This window comes from Ochotona curzoniae, unplaced genomic scaffold, assembly GCF_017591425.1.
Source record: "Ochotona curzoniae isolate NIBS_2020 unplaced genomic scaffold, NIBS_Ocur_1.0 contig_50, whole genome shotgun sequence".
Lineage (NCBI taxonomy): Eukaryota > Metazoa > Chordata > Mammalia > Lagomorpha > Ochotonidae > Ochotona > Ochotona curzoniae.
The window spans coordinates 6,313,253-6,332,779 of NW_024466446.1; the positions used below are offsets into that span (position 1 = coordinate 6,313,253).

At 44.7% G+C, this 19,527-nt stretch overlaps 2 protein-coding genes across 2 annotated transcripts; both read left to right on the plus strand.

Annotated features, from left to right (window-relative positions):
• The first annotated feature begins 1,092 nt into the window (after positions 1-1,092).
• On the plus strand, positions 1,093-4,496 carry LOC121162061 (C2 domain-containing protein 5-like). The gene is given in 3 exon segments (XM_040988876.1): positions 1,093-1,120; positions 1,123-3,197; positions 3,199-4,496. Coding segments are annotated over 3 exon segments (2,400 nt in total). The 5' UTR covers positions 1,093-1,107; the 3' UTR covers positions 3,511-4,496.
• Positions 4,497-12,086: 7,590 nt separating this feature from the next.
• RANBP6 (RAN binding protein 6) lies at positions 12,087-16,818 on the plus strand. Its single transcript, XM_040988877.1, has one exon. The coding sequence runs from the start codon at positions 12,089-12,091 to the stop codon at positions 15,413-15,415; it is 3,327 nt and encodes a 1,108-aa protein (XP_040844811.1). The 5' UTR covers positions 12,087-12,088; the 3' UTR covers positions 15,416-16,818.
• Positions 16,819-19,527: the final 2,709 nt, after the last annotated feature.

Genomic DNA, 19,527 nt, shown 5'->3' on the forward strand with positions numbered 1-19,527 from the left:
CTGGGTATGGAAGTCGGAGACTTGCATGTGGGTGTTGGCACCCTAGCCACTTAGCTACATGCCTGCCCCTGCTTCATGAGTTGCTTAAAAATATTTAATCGGTGCATAGTCTATTTTGATGTACATGGGAACTACCACCCCGTATTAGTAAATTAAATAACATAAATACATCTTAAAATTTGTTTGGTCACTTTTCTTAGAAGTTAATAATCAGAACTTTCAAAACACATCCGGGTGAAATCTATTGATGTGTTTTATGAATGTTAATCCGTATCTGAATATATTAATAAAAGCTAACCAGATTGACTTGCAAAGGTGATTCATAAAACCGGAATCGTATTTTTGGGGGGGGGCGGAGGAGAAACACCCTGGAGGGGCGGTCGAGGCTCTACGGGATGCGGACCGGGCTTGGCTTCTCTTCCCAGCTTTGCGGGGCACAAGACAGAAGAATCCAGTAGGGCATTTTCTTCCGCCTGCCTCTTCCGGAATGAGACCTCAGCGCCAGCGCCAGACGGTCCCTGTTCACCCCCAAGCGAGCCCAAGGAGAGGCAGAAGTCGACAAGATGCCCGGGCGCCATTTGCCGGTGATGGACCGTGCTAGTGACCTGACTGATGCCTTCGTGGAGGTAAAATTTGGTAACACCACATTTAAGGCAGATGTGTACCTCAAGTCGCTCAACCCCCAATGGAACTCAGAATGGTTTAAATTTGAGGTGGATGATGAAGACCTGCAGGACGAACCTCTGCAGATCACAGTTCTTGACCATGACACCTACAGTGCCAGTGATGCCATCGGGAAGGTGTAGATCGACATCGACCTTTTACTGTATAGTGAAGCTGCAACAGTCATCTCAGGATGGTTTCCAATTTATGACACCATACATGGTATCCGTGGGGAAATCAATGTAGTTGTTAAAGTGGATCTCTTCAATGATTTAAATCGGTTTCGACAGTCATCGTGTGGAGTCAAATTCTTTTGCACAACATCTATTCCAAAGTGCTATAGAGCTGTGATAATTCATGGATTTGTAGAAGAACTTGTGGTGGATTGATCGAATTCGCACACCAAGGGCCTCAAATGAGGCAAGACAGAGACTCATTTCTTTAATGTCAGGTGAATTATAAAGATTGGTCTGAAAGTCCTTGAAATGAGAGGAAATGCAGTTGTCGGGTACTTGCAGTGTTTTGATCTGGAGGGCGAGTCTGGGTTAGTGGTACGAGCCATAGGAACAGCGTGTACTTTGGATAAATTAAGTAGCCCGGCGGCATTCCTTCCTGCATGTAATTCCCCATCCAAAGAAATGAAGGAGATTCCCTTCAATGAAGATCCCAGCTCCAATACTCACTCATCAGGACCCTCAACCCCTCTGAAAAACCAAACTTATTCCTTTTCACCTTCCAAGTCCTACAGCCGACAGTCCTCTTCTTCTGACACAGATTTGAGTTTGACACCCAAAACTGGAATGGGAAGTGGTAGTGCTGGAAAAGAATTGGGGCCGTTTAAAGCCCTGTTGAGACAACAGACTCAGTCCGCCCTGGAGCAGAGGGAGTTTCTGTTTTTCACCCTGACGGCCTTTCCTCCTGGGTTTCTCCTTCACGTTGGAGGTGTTGTCAGCGCACGCTCGGTGAAGCTTTTGGATCGTATCCACAATCCAGATGAACCAGAAACTCGAGATGCATGGTGGGCAGAGATCAGACAAGAAATCAAATCGCATGCTAAAGCGTTAGGCTGTCATGCCGTGGTGGGCTACAGCGAATCCACTAGCATCTGTGAAGAGGTCTGTATTTTATCTGCTTCCGGGACGGCGGCCGTGCTGAACCCCCGCTTTCTGCAGGAGGGCACCGTGGAGGGCTGTTTGGAACAAAGGCTTGAAGAAAATTTGCCTGTTGGCTGTGGATTTTGCCATATACCATATGATGAACTGAATATGCCATTGCCAGCTCATCTCACATATTGCTATAACTGCAGGAAACAAAAAGTTCCTGATGTTCTGTTTACCACTATAGACCTCCCAACAGATGCAGCTGTTATTGGAAAAGGTTGTCTCATTCAAGCAAGATTATGTCGCTTAAAGAAGAAGGCACAGGCCGAAGCGAACGCCACAGCTGTCAGTAATCTCCTGCCGTTTATGGAGTATGAAGTGCACACCCAGCTGATGAACAAGCTAAAACTCAAAGGAATGAACGCCTTGTTTGGGCTGAGAATTCAGATCACAGTGGGTGAAAATATGTTGATGGGCTTAGCGTCTGCTACAGGTGTGTATCTGGCAGCCCTCCCCCCACCCGGTGGCATCCAGATTGCTGGGAAGACTCCAAATGATGGCACCTATGAGCAGCACGTCTCTCACATGCAGAAGACCAATGACACGATCGCCAAGAACAAAGAGCTGTATGAGATCAGTCCTCCTGAGATATCTGAAGAGATTATAGGATCACCCATCCCAGAACCTAGACAACGCTCAAGACTTTTACGATCTCAATCAGAGAGTTCTGATGAAGTTACAGAATTAGATCTTTCACATGGAAAAAAGGATGCTTTTGTTTTGGAGATCGATGACACGGATGCCATGGAGGATGTACACTCCCTGCTGACAGATGTCCCCCCGCCCTCAGGCTTTTACAGTTGTAATACAGAAATCATGCTTGGTATAAATAATTGGACATCTGAAATACAGATGTTTACATCAGTAAGAGTAATCAGATTAAGCAGCCTTAACCTGACTAATCAAGCTCTCAATAAGAACTTTAATGATCTCTGTGAAAATTTGCTCAAGAGCCTGTATTTTAAACTGCGGTCCATGATCCCCTGTTGCCTTTGCCATTTAAATTTTACGGTATCTCTGCCTGAAGATGAATTAATTCAGGTTACAGTCACAGCAGTTGCGATAACTTTTGACAAAAACCAGGCATTACAAACCACAAAAACACATGCTGAAAAGTCGTTGCAAAGAGCCTCTACGGACAGTGAAGACCTTCTGCAGTTTGCACTGGAGCTCTGTTCAGATTCACTTCCTTCGCATCCTTTTCCACCGGCGAAAGCTGTGACAGGTGAAAAAGCAAGTCCAATGGGAGAAGGAAATTTCCGGAATCGCTCTGCCCCACCATGTGCAAACTCCACAGTTGGGGTTGTTAAGATGACACCACTTTCCTTCATTCCTGGAGCAAAAATAACTAAGTATCTTGGGATAATTAACATGTTTTTTTATTCGGGAAACCACTTCTCTTCGTGAGGAAGGAGGCGTCAGTGGTTTTCTCCATGCGTTTATTGCGGAGGTGTTCACGATGGTGAGAGCTCACGTTGCAGCGTTAGGAGGGAATGCTGTTGTCTCCTACATAATGAAGCAGTGTGTTTTCATGGAGAACCCAAATAAAAACCAGGCACAGTGTCTTATAAATGTAAGTGGGGATGCAGTGGTTTTTGTTCGTGAATCTGACTTGGAAGTGATACCCACTCAGCAGTCCACTGCCAACTGCCAGCCATTATGTACCAGAGGAGAAGTTACAACTTGAAGAAAATTAGAAGGAATGAGCTGAACTAAGCAAAATTCATCTCTCTCCACTGTTCTGTCCTTAGTATCTACACATTTTTTTTTAAAGTTTGAGTTTAATTTGAGGCGATTAAGAAAGAACAGACACTTCATGAATAGATGTGATCTGTCTGGAATCTCTTGAAGGGCTGAGAATGTCCTAATCCTTAGACGGGCTCCATGGAATCCTGACCCGGCACTAAGTTAAGGCAGATTTCTAAGAGAACTATAACAAAAATGTCGGAAGTTACTAGTAATTTATTCTGATTTTAAGAAAATCATAATTTAAAATGTAAAGATTGCCAGGAAGCAAAAGAATGATCATAGTATAATTTGGAAAAATAAATTGAAGCCTTGCTAATTAGTAGATTGTCTGATAAGAAGTGTGTGGGAACAGTTGTGAAGAGGTTTCAGAAATCCACTGTGACTTTGCTGATGTGTTTTGTTCTGATGAGGAATTTTGTAACCGCTGAGGGGAAAGTACACGAACGTTGTTGACAAAAAAGCTAAAACTCTGCAGTTAACATCCCTAAGACAACCTGAGTACAATAAGAGAAAGCAGTTTTATAGAAAGCAATTTTCAGAGCTGGAGTCCTTTTACTGACTAAGAAGAAGGGAACGTATGATTTCATACTGGTCACATCTGAGTTAATGTTTAATTTGTCCAGAAGATGACAGTTGCTTAAACTGCGAAGCAAACGTCAACAAGTTTTCTTGAAGAAATAAAAATACAGTAGGAGTGTAAAATCGTTTTCTAATAAAATTATGTTAAACTCCCAAACGAACAGAAAGCTGGTAAGAATCTGAGAATTTTCAGTGGTTAGCTTGTATTGGCATAGGACCCTGAGATATAACTTGAATGTAAATATCCTGCAAGTTGTTGAATGTACGCATAGAAATGCTTTTTCTGTCAATGCCAAATGCCTGTTGTAAATGAGCTGTAAAAATGAACATTCCTCCTTTGCATAATGAAAGTATAAAAATCATTTTCTTCCCCCCAGGACAAGTTGTCCTAAATATTAAGTCATTTTCTTGTTATCACAGGTGTCAATATTTTTCTGTATTTTGTTTATAATTTTATTTTTTAATAAAAAATTTATAGTGAAGGTAAAAAAAAAAAAAAAACGGAATCATCTGAGTTGCCCTAAGGCTTGATTCTTGCTCTGTCTCTAATTTCTTTTTCATTCATCCATTCCATTCTTTGATTTGGCTTTATCAGCGAACTGCACATTTTAAGATATTTTAGTATTACTACCTTACTGACCATTTGCTAGTAACCACAAAGCAGTGGCCATTTCCAAATGCAAACTTAATGCTGGTTGCTGCCCAGTGGCACATGTTGCAGATGACACAGGAAGCCAGTTATGGATGGAAGCAGGCAGGCAGTAAGAGGCATAGCTCCGACTTGCTCCCTAGCCAGATCCTTCCTGCCAGCCCTGCAGCTGGGTCGCCTTGACCTGTCACCTGTGAAAGTCTTAAAATAGCTGGCATTTATTTTAGAAGTCTATTTCACCCCTCTTTCCATGTATTTGACTTTACCACTAATGCTTCTGATTATTTTTCTTTGGTAAGATAACATCTTGTCTTGAAATTCTAGTAGGCAGATGAAACATACTGACATTTCAGTATGACGTTTCCGTATCTGATCTTGTGTTCTTCAAACTGATTTATCTGTGTGTCATCAAATTCCATAAAATCCCAAAAGGTCTTTCATTGGTGTTGTTTTAACTTACCAATTAATTGGTTAATTCATTGCATTTTTTTTTTATCACCAACTTCCAATTTTCCCAGGGTGTTGGAAAGGGATGGATGACAGCTGGATGAACAGCGAGAACTGCTGAGCTTGGAGTCCTGGAGTTCTTTATAACAGGCAGTAAGGCAGCCCACTTTTTCTCCCAAAGAATGATGATGGTTTGGTTTTGTTGTGGTGGTTGTTGTGTGGTTCTGGACAGTAACCATGCCTGTTCTTTGCCCCCGAGGGAGGCATTACTTCAACCTGCCAAAGCTGTTTACTACTGAAGCATAATCTTAAAAAAAAAATCTATTTTTATTGGAAAGGCAGATTTACAGAGAGCAGGAGAGACAGACAGAAAGATCTTCTGTTCAATGGTTCACTCTCCAAGTGGCCTCAAAGGCCAGAGCTAAGCCAATCCAAAGCCAGGAACCAGAAGCTTCCCCCAAGTCTCACAAGAGTGCAGGATCCCAAGCCTTTGGCTCATCCTCTGTTGCTTTCCCAGGACACAAGACGGGAAGTGGAGCAGCCTGGACACGAACCAGCCCATATCGGATCCCGGTGCATGCAAGGTGAGGATTTAGCCACTAGGCCACGGTGCCACACACCATCCGTAGGAGGGCGGTCCATGATGTCTGCCTTCAAGACGAGCAAACACATGAGAGGCTGGCTCACTTCGAGCTGGGTGCTTCCCCTGCAGTCCATCCGTCCTCACATCTCCAGAAGGAGTCAGTCTCCTTGGCTCGCAGGTTTCTGGCTGAATGGATCAAGGAAAGGCATATATCAGTCAGATATGGTTTCACTTTTATAAACCTAATATGCTTATTTTCATTACAAAAAGTTACTTTTCTAAATGTTTTGTCTTTATAATAGTTTAATATGCTTGCTTTGCGAGAATTCGTCAAGTGTCATTTTTCTTAATATCAGAGGCAATATAGTCTACAATTGATTTCCTGGAATGAAGTCCCATTTGACTTTCTACTTCACACAGTCCTATCCATGGGCTTCGGCTAAGCCCTTTGTAACAATGGAAGTGGATGCCATATCTTCTCATGCTGGAACAAGGTGAACATCAAATACAAAAAGACGTAAACCCAAATCCACACTTCGTGCCTTTTGTAGAAATCAACTTGCAATAAATGTAAAACCTAAAGTTATAAAATTGACAGAACGTTGAAGGCAATCTTTGTAAGTGTACACTGGCTAAACATCGATTAAATAGGAAATAAAGAAAACAAAAAATTCTTCCATGAAAATGTATTTATTTGAAAGGCAGAGTTACCGAGACAGGGAGATGGATGGGGAGGAGAGAAAAGAGAAGGAAAGGGGAAAAGAGAGAGAGAATGAGAGACTCTTCTATTCTCTGGTTCATTCCCCAAATAGCTGCAGTGACTGGGGCGGGGGCAGGCCAGAGCCAGGAGCCAGGAGCTTCTTCTGGCTTTCCCACGTGCATGCAGGGGCCCCTGCGCTTGGACCATTCTGCAGCTTTCCCAGGTAGATTAGAAGAGAGCTGGTTTGGAAGTGGAGCAGCTGGAATTTGAACCAGTGCCCATATGGAGTGCCAGGGAAGCACACTAAACCACAGCACTGTCCCGTAAGCAAAATTTTGATACGATAAATTCATCATCATCAAACTTAAAATCTTTTGACCTTCAAAAGACAGTCAAGAAAAAAGAGAAATATTTTATATCTGATAAAAGAGTTATATCCCTCATCTATTAAAGAAAACTCTTAAAACTCAATAATAAGAGCAAAAAAACTAGATGATTTATGCAGGCCAGATACTTAAATAAATACTTCACCAAAAACATACAAAGGGGAATCAGCACATAAAAACTGTTCAACACTATTAAGCCCATAGGAAAATGTAAACCCCCCAAAAAATCAAATACCACAAAATTTAATAGATGGACAGTATAAAGTTTTGTCAAGGATGTGGAGTATACATTGCTATACATTACTGTGAAGGATGGAAAATGGTCAGATAACTGGAAACTATCTGGCAGTTTGTTAAAAATGTGACAAAGCCTTTCCACTCCTAGGTATTTATCAAGAAATATGAAAACATGCTTTGCGTAGGATTGCTACATAGTAGTCTAAAACTGAGAGCAGCACAAATCTCTATCAACTGAAGACTACATGCACAAATTGTGGCATCTTCATGTAATGAAACATTACTGTATTCACATGACATGTTAAGATAAAGGAGGGACCAGCGCAGTGGCCTAGCGGCTAAAGTCCTTGCCTTGAACGCACCTGGGATCCCATGTGGACGCCAGTTCTAATCCCAGCAGCTCTACTTCCCATGCTTGTGGCCTGGGAAAGCAGTCGAAGAAGGCCCAAAGCCTTGGGACCCTGCACCTGTGTGGGAGACCCAGAAGAAGCTCCTGGCTATTGGCTTCGGATCAGCATAGTACCATCTGTTGCGGTCATTTGGGGAGTGAATCATTGGATGGAAGATATTTCTCTCTATCTCTCCTCTTCTCTGTATATCTGCCTTTCCAGTAAAAATTTAAAAAATAAATCTTAAAAAAGACAAAGGAACAAGTATGTGCCAAGAAGGATGAATTTCTAAAGTATTGGGCTGAGTGAAAAGAAGCTACTAGAAATTAACCCTTTGTGTATTTTTGATGTTTTCAATAATTGTAAATATCATTTTTTGTTATATTCATATTATCCCATTTTAGGATAGTGAATGCTTTCCTGGGTACATTAGAGGGTTAACCTGCAGCCTGATACTCTGGCATGCCATATCTTAGTCCTGGCCGCATCCCCAGCCTTTCCACTTCCCATCAGCTGCTTGCTAATGTGCCTTGGAAAGCAGTGGATGGGATATTTACCTATTGTGGCTATTTGGGGACGTGATCCAACAGATAAAAGATTTCTTTCTCTCTCTTCCTCCCTCCCTCCCTTTTTCCTTCTCCATATCGTTCTATCAAATAAATAAATCTTTTTCTAAAAGACTTCCATGATACGTTTTGTTTTCTGTATTTTTCTGTGGTGTTGTTGCTTTGGGTTGTTCTTGTAAAATGTTGAATACGTCCAATTTAATTCTGTCCTCCTCATTTGGCTCTAAATTGCTTAGATTTTGGAAGAAATTTGTAGTTTATCTTGGATCTTTCCCCCACTCTGTAAGCTGTTAATCAACAGCTAAATTATCTGGTATTGGGGCACTTGTGAAAACATTTTCATGATGGCTTCTCACCAGTGCAAATAAAGCCAATTTTAATTACAAAACTTAATAATGTTGTTTGACCATAAACAGATCTTCAAGAGCAATCTGGAAATCTTGGGTATTTTTCTGCATTCCTAAAAAGGGGGAAATACAGGAAATAACAGTGTAAAAAGTAAATGGAGGGGCAGCGCAATAGCATAGTGGTTAAAATCCTCACCTTGCACGCCCGGGATCCCATATGGGCACTGGTTCTAATCCCAACAGCTCCACTTCCCATCCAGCTCCCTGCTTGTGGTCTGGGAAAGCAGCTGAAGATGGCCCAAAGCCTTGGGACCACACACCCTCGTGGGAGACCTGGAAGAAGCTCTTGGCTTCTGGCTTCGGATTGGCTCAGCTCCAGCCGTTACGTTGGGGAGTGAACCATCGGATGGAAGATCTTCCTCTCTGTCTCTCCTCCTATCTGTATATCCACCTTTCCAAGTAAAATAAATAAATAAATATATATGTATGTATGTATATATATATATATATCTTTTTTTAAAAAAGTAAATGGAAAAAAATTACAAAATCTGAAAAGGAAGAGTTGAAGTTGGATATGTTTTGTTCTAAAATTAAAAAGGCCATAAATAATCTTCCTAGATTCAGTTTAGCTCCTACTGTTGAAATAATGACCATCACCATAGCATATGGGAGCCACCAGAGAACAAAATGTGAATCCTAGGATTTACTCTCTTGAGAAAGTCCCTTTGCCTCAGAAACAGCAATCTATTGAGCTGTATTAATGTTGTCCATTATTTATTTACAAGTACTGAGCAGCAGCACTCTAGCCAGCTGTGCAGACCAAAACTCAAGGAGCTTCTCTAGGCTATTGGACTCCTGTCCCTTGCTTCTCAATTCTCACTCCTATCAGAATAACCTCACTAAAAAAAAAATTGAGTATTTACAGCCCTTGATTAAAATCCTTAAAGAGCTCTTTGTTACTTTAAATACCAAAATTTTTTTTCAATGACTGAGTTATTTTGAAGGGCAGGGCGAGCCAGAGAGAGAGAGAGAAGTTTTCCATGTCTCCCATCTGTTGGTTCATTTCCTAAATGGCCCCAACAGCCAGAACTGGGACAAGAGGAAGCCAGGAACTTCTGGGCCTCCTTGTTGGTGCAGGGGCCAAGCTGTGCTTCAGTGCTTCCCCAGCGGGATTGAAAGTGGAACAGTTGGGACTCTATACAGGATGTGAACCACAGGCAACAGCTCTTCCCACTGCGCGTGCTGGCCCCACACATTTCTTAATATGAAATATAAGTACTCTTCATAATTTGGCCACTAATTTTCTTTCCTCTTTGCTCCTGCCTTCTCTATCATCTCAAGCCCCCTCCAATCCCATACCCAATACTAAGGCAATACTGAAACACGGACAGAACGCACGCTACTTTACTCTAAGGGTGCCTGCATGGGGACAAGCTATTCCCTTTTAGAAGAACCCTGTTTCTCTCCTTCCCAGTGGTTCATGAGGATTCATTCTATCCAAAAGTGTAGAATTTAAGGGAGGTGGGATCTGAAACAGTTTATTGGCTTCAGCTTGGCTTTTAGAGGCTGTAGGGAAGTTTATCTTGAAACACTGTACTCAAAGGGGACCAGGCCTGCACAAACAAGTAAAGCAGCAGGAAAGAGTCTGTGTCAGGGTTCCAGGAAGTCCTTTCTTGCAACACTGTACTCCAGGGAGCGGGCAGACAACCAAAAAAGAGAAACAGTGAAAAGCTTCAAGAAGCCAATGTGAGTCACAGTTGTAAACATGTAATATATACAGAGGGGATAGTGCCAGAAGGAAGGCCCCTTCCTCCGGCTTCTAGATCCTAGAAACTGCCCGAACTTTTGCTATAAATACCCTGGCAGACTGCTTCTCAGGTGAAGCAGTTTGTTTTCTCTTTTCTATTTTTCAACATTTATTTACTCTGTATGTCAGAGCTATAAAGAAAGATATCTTCCATCTGCTGGGCCCCACCCCCCAGAGGGCCTGGACAGCCAGGGCTGGGCCAGACCAAAGCCAGAGGCCGGACTTCATCCAGTTCTCTCATGTGGGTGCAGGGGCCCAAACCACTTAGGCCATCTTCCACTGCTTTCCAAGAAACTGGATTGGAAGTGGAGCAGCCAGGACACAAATTGGTTAGTACCCAAATGGGATGTCAGGATTACAGACATTACCCACTACGTCACAATGCCAGATTTGGCATTTTGGTAGGTTGGAACTTGGACCCAAAAGTCTGTGTTTTAAAACAAATATCCAAGGTGAATGTGAGGCCATTGGTGTTCCGGTCCACAGAACGAAAATAGGTTTCACGCTGTCAATGCAATGGATGGGACTTCTTGCCCATCACCTGGTAGTGCGAGTTTTCTGTTTTTGCAGGTTTGCTGCTGCAGCATTTTGTAAAAACTGAAACCAAGCCAGCCTGGAGATAGGCTCTTCCATAAATGAAGGCCTTTCGTGTTGTTGCGAAGCCAATCGTAATTATGGCAAAAACGCACGGCGAAAAGAACTTGGGCATCGCTTTGAGAAGAGCCTCAAGTGCGTCGCTTTAGGCGAATCCGTTGGACTGCCTTCACTTCCGTTTTTCACCTAAAATGTAGCATTGTGTTTGTCCTAGCAAGCTCACTCATCTTTTGAAAGGGCAGCATGCGAGGGTGGCAAAGTGCTAGGCATCCGCAGGGGCAAAAAGCCTTTTTGACTAACACACCTGCTCAGAGGAAATAAACAATACTTAGCCGGAGGAACATTTGTTTCTTATAATAAGCTCAGGAGCCTCCTACCAAAAGGCAGTTAGGATGATTCTGACTGGGTCTATCCCGCCTTACAATTTAGGCAACCTGCACGGAAAATCTTAAATGACATGAAAGATACAAAATGAATTTTAGAGCTAAGGCCTGGATTCAAGTCCGAACATTAGGTTCCTTTTATACTAGAATGGTAATCAGTCGTTCAGAGGCCAAAGGACTGTGAGGCAGTGCTGCGGGTTTGAACAGCATCCGTCTGCATTAGATGTGGCAGGAAGTCCCCTCCCCCCCTTTAATTCACTTATATTATCTGACGATTCACTGTTCTGCGGCGCGATTCGTCTATCATTAACATTCACGACACAACCTCGTGCAACTCAGCGGCTTATAGTATAATCCCGCACCACATCCAATCTGGTAGCATTTTCATCGCTGGGAAAGAAATCCTGTCTGACAGTTTTCTCCCTTCTCCCCTCCCCCTAGCCTCTGGCAGTCAGTCCATCGCTAGTAGCTGGGTAGCCGAGATGTGCTTATTCAGGAATGACATCCTGTGCATGTGTGTGTGTGTGTGTGTGAGAGAGAGAGAGATTGGCTTTTTCCACTTGGTTTTCAAGATATGCTTGTTGTAAACATCAGGCTGTACTATGCATCATCCATCATCCGATCTCAGCATCATCAGTGCGAACATCCCTCCCTTGCAGGTGTAAGGACGCTCCTCGCCTCTCAGCCGCCTCCCGCCGTTCTCGGGGTTCCCAGCCCGGGAACTCGGGGAGCCAGACGCCTCCGCCCCTCCGCGCCGGCGCCTCGCTGACGTCAGCGCCTCGAGCCGCAGACCCCCCCCCACTCCCTCCCGCCCCTCCTTCCCGGTCGCGGCCGCTTTGACAGAACGCGATGGCGGCGGCCGGGGCTGCCGGGGCGGCCGGGGTGCCGGCGGCCGTGTCCGACAAGCAGGAGTTTTACCAGCTGCTGAAGAACCTGATCAATCCGAGCTGCATGGTGCGGAGACAAGCGGAGGAGATCTATGAGAATATCCCAGGTCTGTGTAAAACTACCTTCCTTTTAGATGCCGTCAGGAACAGGAGATCAGGTTATGAGGTGAGACAAATGGCTGCCGCACTGCTACGGAGGCTTTTGTCCTCCGGGTTTGAGGAGGTTTACCCAAACTTGCCTCCTGAGGTCCAGAGGGATGTCAAGATAGAACTGATCCTGGCCGTGAAGTTAGAAACCCACGCCAGCATGAGGAAAAAACTCTGTGACATATTTGCGGTGCTGGCCAGGAATTTGATAGACGAGGGTGGCACGAACCACTGGCCGGAAGGTCTGAAGTTCCTCGTTGATGCCATCTACTCTAAAAATGTGGTCCTGTGGGAAGTTGCGCTTCACGTCTTCTGGCACTTCCCAGGGATTTTCGGGAACCAGGAGCGGCACGATTTGGATATCATCAAACGTTTGCTGGACCAGTGTATTCAAGATCAAGAGCATCCGGCCATCAGGACCCTAGCTGCCAGGGCCGCAGCTGCATTTGTCCTCGCTAACGAGAATAACAGCGCTCTTTTCAAAGACTTTGCAGACTTGCTTCCTGGAATCTTACAGGCTGTGAATGACTCGTGCTACCAAGATGATGACTCCGTGTTAGAATCCCTGGTTGAAATCGCAGACACGGTGCCCAAGTACTTGGCTCCTTACCTAGAAGACACTCTCCAACTGAGTCTGAGGTTATGCGGAGACTCCCGGCTCAGTAACCTGCAGCGCCAGCTGGCCCTCGAAGTCCTCGTGACCTTGTCTGAAACGGCAACCCCCATGTTGAAAAAACACACAAGTATTATTGCCCAGGCAATTCCTTATATATTGGCCATGATGGTTGAGCTACAGGATGATGAAGACTGGGTGAATGCCGATGAGATGGAAGAAGATGATTTTGACAGCAACGCGGTGGCTGCTGAGAGTGCCCTGGACAGACTGGCTTGTGGGCTTGGCGGCAAAGTTGTGCTGCCCATGACCAAGGAGCATGTCCTACAGATGCTTCAGAGCCCCGACTGGAAGTACCGGCACGCTGGACTAATGGCCTTGTCTGCCATCGGAGAAGGGTGCCATCAGCAGATGGAACCGACTCTGGAGGAAACCGTTAACTCCGTTTTGCTTTTTCTTCAGGATCCTCACCCAAGGGTGAGGGCTGCGGCCTGCACCACGCTTGGACAGATGGCTACAGACTTTGCGCCGAGTTTCCAGAAGAAATTCCACGAAACGGTCATTGCGGCTCTGTTGCGTACCATGGAAAATCAAGGTAATCAGCGCGTGCAGTCCCACGCGGCTTCCGCTCTCATTATTTTTATTGAAGACTGCCCCAAGTCGTTGCTGGTCCTGTACTTGGATACTATGGTGAAAAACCTACATTCCATTCTGGTGATTAAACTTCAGGAATTGATTCGCAGTGGAACTAAACTGGCTTTAGAACAACTCGTGACCACTCTTGCCTCGATTGCAGATACGATAGAAGAGAAATTTGTTCCCTATTATGACCTGTTTATGCCCTCGCTAAAGCACATCGTTGAGCTTGCTGTCCAGAAGGACCTCAAGCTTCTGAGAGGAAAGACCATCGAGTGCATCAGCCACATTGGACTTGCTGTTGGCAAGGAAACGTTCTTGCAGGATGCGTCGGGGGTGATGCAGCTCTTGTTGAAGACTCAATCTGACTTAAACAACATGGAAGAAGATGACCCGCAGACCTCCTACATGGTCTCGGCTTGGGCTAGAATGTGTAAAATTCTTGGACAAGATTTTCAACAGTACCTGCCCCTGGTGATCGAGCCTCTGATTAAGACGGCCTCAGCTAAACCTGACGTAGCTCTCCTGGACACGCAGGACGTGGAGAACATGAGCGATGATGATGGCTGGCAGTTTGTAAATCTTGGAGACCAGCAAAGTTTTGGAATTAAAACTTCAGGACTCGAAGCGAAAGCAACTGCTTGCCAGATGTTGGTTTACTACGCCAAGGAGTTGAAAGAAGGATTTGCGGACTATACAGAGCAGGTTGTGAAGCTTATGGTTCCTTTACTGAAATTTTACTTCCACGACAATGTGCGGGTGGCAGCAGCAGAGTCTATGCCGTTTCTCCTGGAATGTGCCAAAACGCACAGCCCGGAGCATCTTTCCCAGATGTGGCAGTCCATATGCGATCCTTTAATCAAAGCTATCGGAACCGAACCTGATACGGACGTCCTCTCCGAAATCATGAACTCCTTTGCCAAGTCCATTGAAGTCATGGGAGACGGCTGCCTTAGCGATGAACATTTGGAGGAATTAGGAGGGATATTGAAAACCAAACTCGAGGGTCACTTTAAAAACCAGGAATTGCGACAGGTGAAAAGACAGGAAGAAAACTATGACCAACAGGTGGAGATGTCCCTGCAAGATGAGGATGAATGTGATGTGTATATTCTAACCAAAGTATCAGATATTCTGCACTCGTTATTTAGCACTTACAGGGAAAAGATTCTACCCTGGTTTGAACAGTTACTTCCGCTAATTGTCAATCTGATCTGTTCCAGTAGGCCATGGCCGGACAGGCAGTGGGGACTGTGCATATTTGATGATATCATAGAGCATTGCAGTCCCACTTCATTTAAATATGTAGAATATTTCCGGTGGCCGATGCTCCTGAACATGAGAGATAACAACCCGGAAGTTAGGCAAGCCGCTGCCTATGGCCTGGGCGTCATGGCGCAGTTCGGTGGTGACGATTACCGTTCCTTGTGCTCCGAAGCCGTCCCACTGCTGGTGAAAGTCATCAAGTGCGCAAACTCCAAAACCAAAAAGAATGTCATTGCCACGGAGAACTGCATCTCAGCCATAGGGAAGATTCTAAAGTTCAAGCCTCACTGTGTCAACGTGGATGAAGTGCTCCCCCACTGGTTATCCTGGCTGCCGCTGCACGAAGACAAAGAGGAAGCCCTTCAGACTTTGAATTTTCTCTGTGACTTAATTGAAAGTAATCACCCATTGGTCATTGGTCCAAATAATTCCAATCTGCCCAAAATACTCAGTATCATTGCCGAAGGCAAAATTAATGAGACGATTAACTATGCGGACCCTTGCGCCAAACGCCTAGCTAGTGTTATCCGGCAGGTGCAGACTGCGGAAGCGTTGTGGTTGGAATGCTTATCCCAACTCAGTGACGAGCAACAGGAAGCCTTACAGGAGTTACTAGATTTTGCTTGAAATATTTAATATGACTTGAATGTGTCATCTAGAAAGAGTAACACAAATAAGTGTTGTGAGTGGTTCCCATTGCAATTGACAGCACTGTTTTCTCCCCGTGAAACAGCTGATAACATTACTTCCTTATGTTTCCTCCAGGGTTAGTCAGTGTTAAAAGCCTCCTGTTTACCTCGCATGTTTTACCTTTAAACACAGACTTTGGGCATAGCCTGTGCTTCCAGTTGTCTTATTAGAATGTTTCTCACCTTTTGCCTAATTAATGTGAAGTATGTAAATTGTTGTGATTTGTCTGAAATCATTAATGCTGCGAAAGCAGTACACTTGGTGTTAAGGTGTTGTTGCTGTCCTAAGATGTTAAGAGCTCCTGAAGAGAAGGTACACACATTTCTGGGATGAACATCTTTGGAATTGGGTGAAGGAAATAGTGGCAGGTTTATCCCTCCTTGATAATACTTCTTGCTTTCATAGCAATAGGAGGATACCCAAACTGAGAGTTTTGAGAGAGCGCAATGCGAATGGGGATTTGCTGTGTAATGGAAGTGAACTTCAACAGTGAGAGCTAGATGGGACGGAATTATATTCCACTTCCCAAGTTGTCCATCTGATACTTTTGAGAACCTTTAAAGCTCCTTAGCTACACTGCCTTTTAAATAATAATAATAATAATAATAATAATAATAAAGTTATCCAGAATTCCAAGAATTCACAGTTTCTGAAAAGGCAGTCTTGGTCCTTCTAACATTGGTAGCATGTAACATACTGTACACAGCATTTGACAAATAGTAAGTATCCGTTATGTGTGGCAGTCCGTGTTATATGTGTTCTATGTTACATTGGTAGCATGTAGCATACTGTATCACAGTGTTTGACAAACAATAAGTATTCGATATGTTACATGTTTCGGCAGAGCGGCAGAGCGTTGCTTTGTGTAAGCATCCCAGTCTTCTCCCTGCAAAGCAACTCAACAAAAAAGAAGCCCTGATTCAGAATGGGGCTTACATAGATTTCTATTTTGAAGCCATTCATGACAGATTCTATAGTCGCACTAAAGAATATTTTATCCCAAGAGTGAAATATAAGTGAGTATAATATTATCAAAACACACGGAAAACGAAACCGTTTTGAGTCTAGTGATTTAGCCATAGATAGGCATTATAAGAAAAAAGCTCTATAAATCCAGGACTAATTACAATAATTGAAATGTTGGTCTTTAATGTCGAGCTTTTTGTAGGGTAGAAAAAAACTCTATTTAGCAAGTCATTGATCCAAAACTTAAAAAAAAAAAAAAAAAAAGAAAGAAAAACCCACATGTATTGTGATTTCCTGGGGCTCCTGTGAGTACTGTGTATGTAAAGTATTTAGCAAATATTTAAGATCCAGTAAGTACTCAATAAAGTGTCACTGTTACAGATGGTTGCGTCACTACTGTTTTTGTTTAATTCATTTTACATTAGAATTTTCCCAGTTCACTCCATACTAGTTCAGATGGGGAGGTCATTTAGAGACAGGGCTATCAAGTTCAGATGTTTATATGTGCAGATCTTATCCATTCTATGTAACTGTTTATTGATGAGGGAAAAACAAAATTTCAGGACACTGTATGTAGTATGGTTACAATTTCAAGTTTCTTAAAAAGGTATAAATAGAAAAACACCATAGCATTTACTAATATAGATATTCTCTGGATAGTGGGATTAAAGGGCAATTTTAATTTTCATGTATCTGTATTGAGTTCATCTGCAACCAACATATTTCTTGCATCATAAAGTTCTTTTTCTAAGTCCAAGGACTCAGTCCTACTTTCACCACAAGCAGGATTGCCACCATCTAAGCCTCCTGTCCGTGACCTGGAGCGGAGGTCCGTCCTACCTGCACAGACTGTTGTCTTTTCTAGACCTTAATTAGGAAGACTTTGATCCACATTTCTAGGTGAGTTCCCTATGCTCTTATTCATGAGCAATTAGAAATTCTGCCAGGCTACTAGAAATTGGACTCCTGGGAATTTTTGAGAAAAGACAAGCCTAGATTTCGATGAACCACTTTGTAAGATGTTCTTTTCCCTTTTTGTAAAATGAGGATCATAGCCAGCTTAGAGGACTGTTGTGAGAAGGACATAAGGAACGGAGCAGCACAGGGTTCAGTAATGGATGCTAACATGTGAGTCGTGAAATCAAGGTTGGTGCAGGTTCTTGGGCTCTGTCAAAGCAAGGGAGAACAGCCAACCAGGCATATAACCTCCAGTTGCCCCATCAGGACCAAGCCCCTCCTCTAAACCTGTGAACTGAGGCGTATCTGTAGGCTCAAAGGAGGGAGAAGTAAATAGTAAGTTACAAGAGCCTGGCAGGTGCGAGACCTTAAATGCTCGATAATGGGCAGGGGTGGCGAGCAGGTATGTGTGAAAGAGGAAGAGCGTCAGCACTCCAAAGATACTACAGGTGGTATCAGCTGTGACTCAGTGGACAGAAAAACCAGCAGTGAAGTTGTGGACTTTCTCAACGCATTAAAAGTCATACTAATGAGAAGTAAGAGTGAATATCAACCATTCTGTCATATAGTGTTTTCTTTGTAACATAATGATGTCTCTTTTTTAAATTTGTTTATTAAGTAGTCTTTAGTGGCAAGCAAGAGGGTTTTATATAAGTAGAAAAAATAGTGTAGTGCATCTTTCACATAGTGCATGAGAAAACTGGGGTATCAGATGATGGAACCATTCATTCTTCCTCTCACTTATTTTAACCCAACGTGCATATTCGTGCTCCGGGTCCATTCCTCAGTCCCGATCTAAACAATAGTTTTTGATTGTGTAGCTGAGCTGTGACGTCATGCCAATGACGTTTAATGCTGTAGAGCTCGGAATTGGAAATCTTGAGACATCGCTTTTAGTTCCAAGCATTTTTTTATTTTAAATGAGGTTTTATTTTATTCTGTGCCTTCTTGGCAGAACTCAAGTCCCGAGTATGTAGAAATGTTTTCGTGTTTCATTTGGACAGAAAACTTGGAACTGTTTTCCAAGAATATATTAGGAACTACAGCTACACGTCTTAGGGACCAAGTCCTTTCCTTTGGTATGTGAGCGCCTGGGTCAGATCCTTGAGCGTCCTTTTTAAACTTTCCAAACTCATCTGGGAGTTTTATGTTCAAAGTCAAAAGGGTTTTTAAATTTTAGGAGAATTGACATTTTATGCTTTCTTGCTATTCACTTATCAACGGATATGACCTAGCAACACCGTTTAGGGTTAATTTTGATTTTGGAGGCTAACAAATGAAACATTCTCTACCCCGCAACGGCTTTTTTTTTTTTAATTATTATTATTCATACACACATACAAATCAAGGCCTTTGGCTCGCCTAGCCCTGGCAGTGAATTTGCGCAGGCGCCTTTGTTCCCTCCTCCACCCCGCCCCTTAGAGATGGCGGCGCGTTGATTGCGTCATCGGCGCGCGCAGCCCCGCTCGGCCTTGCGAACCCGAGTCGGCGTCTTTCGCGTACCTGGGCGGGACGCGAGCGGGGGGGGCGGGGCCTTCAAAAAAAAAAAGGTGGTCTACTTGGCATGCGCGCGGGGCCGCGCCGGCGCCTCTTTCTCCGCGTCGGCCCGCGGCTCTCCCGGCGGGGCGGGCGCAGCGCCCTCCCTGTGCGCGCCGCCCCGCCCTCCCTGCCCCCCCACCCCGCCCAGCGGGGGGTTCTAACTGACAGTTGTCGCCGGGGCCCCCCGTCCGCGCGCCACCTCCTTCAGCCCAGGTCCCCCGCAGGTAGAGAGAGAGGGAGAGAAAGAGAGAGAGAGAGAGAGAGAGAGGGAGGGAGGGAGGGGGTCCGGGGGAGAGGAGGAGCCGACGCCGCCGGGGCCCCCCCACCCCGGGGGAGGCGACAGGAGGATCTCCCCCACACGCTCCCCTCCCGCCAGCTTCCTGCTCGCCCCCTCCCAGCCCCCCGCCGGCCCGGGAGGGGGTGGGGCGCCGCGGCCGCCCGGCTCGGGCCTGAGGCCCGTGAGGAGAGCAAGCGGCCGAGAGAACGAACGAACGAACGAACGAACGAAGCGGGCGGGCGGGCGGGCGGGGCGCGGACGGGGGAGGCCGCCGCCGGGGGGGAGGGGAGAGGAGGGCACCTAGGCTCCC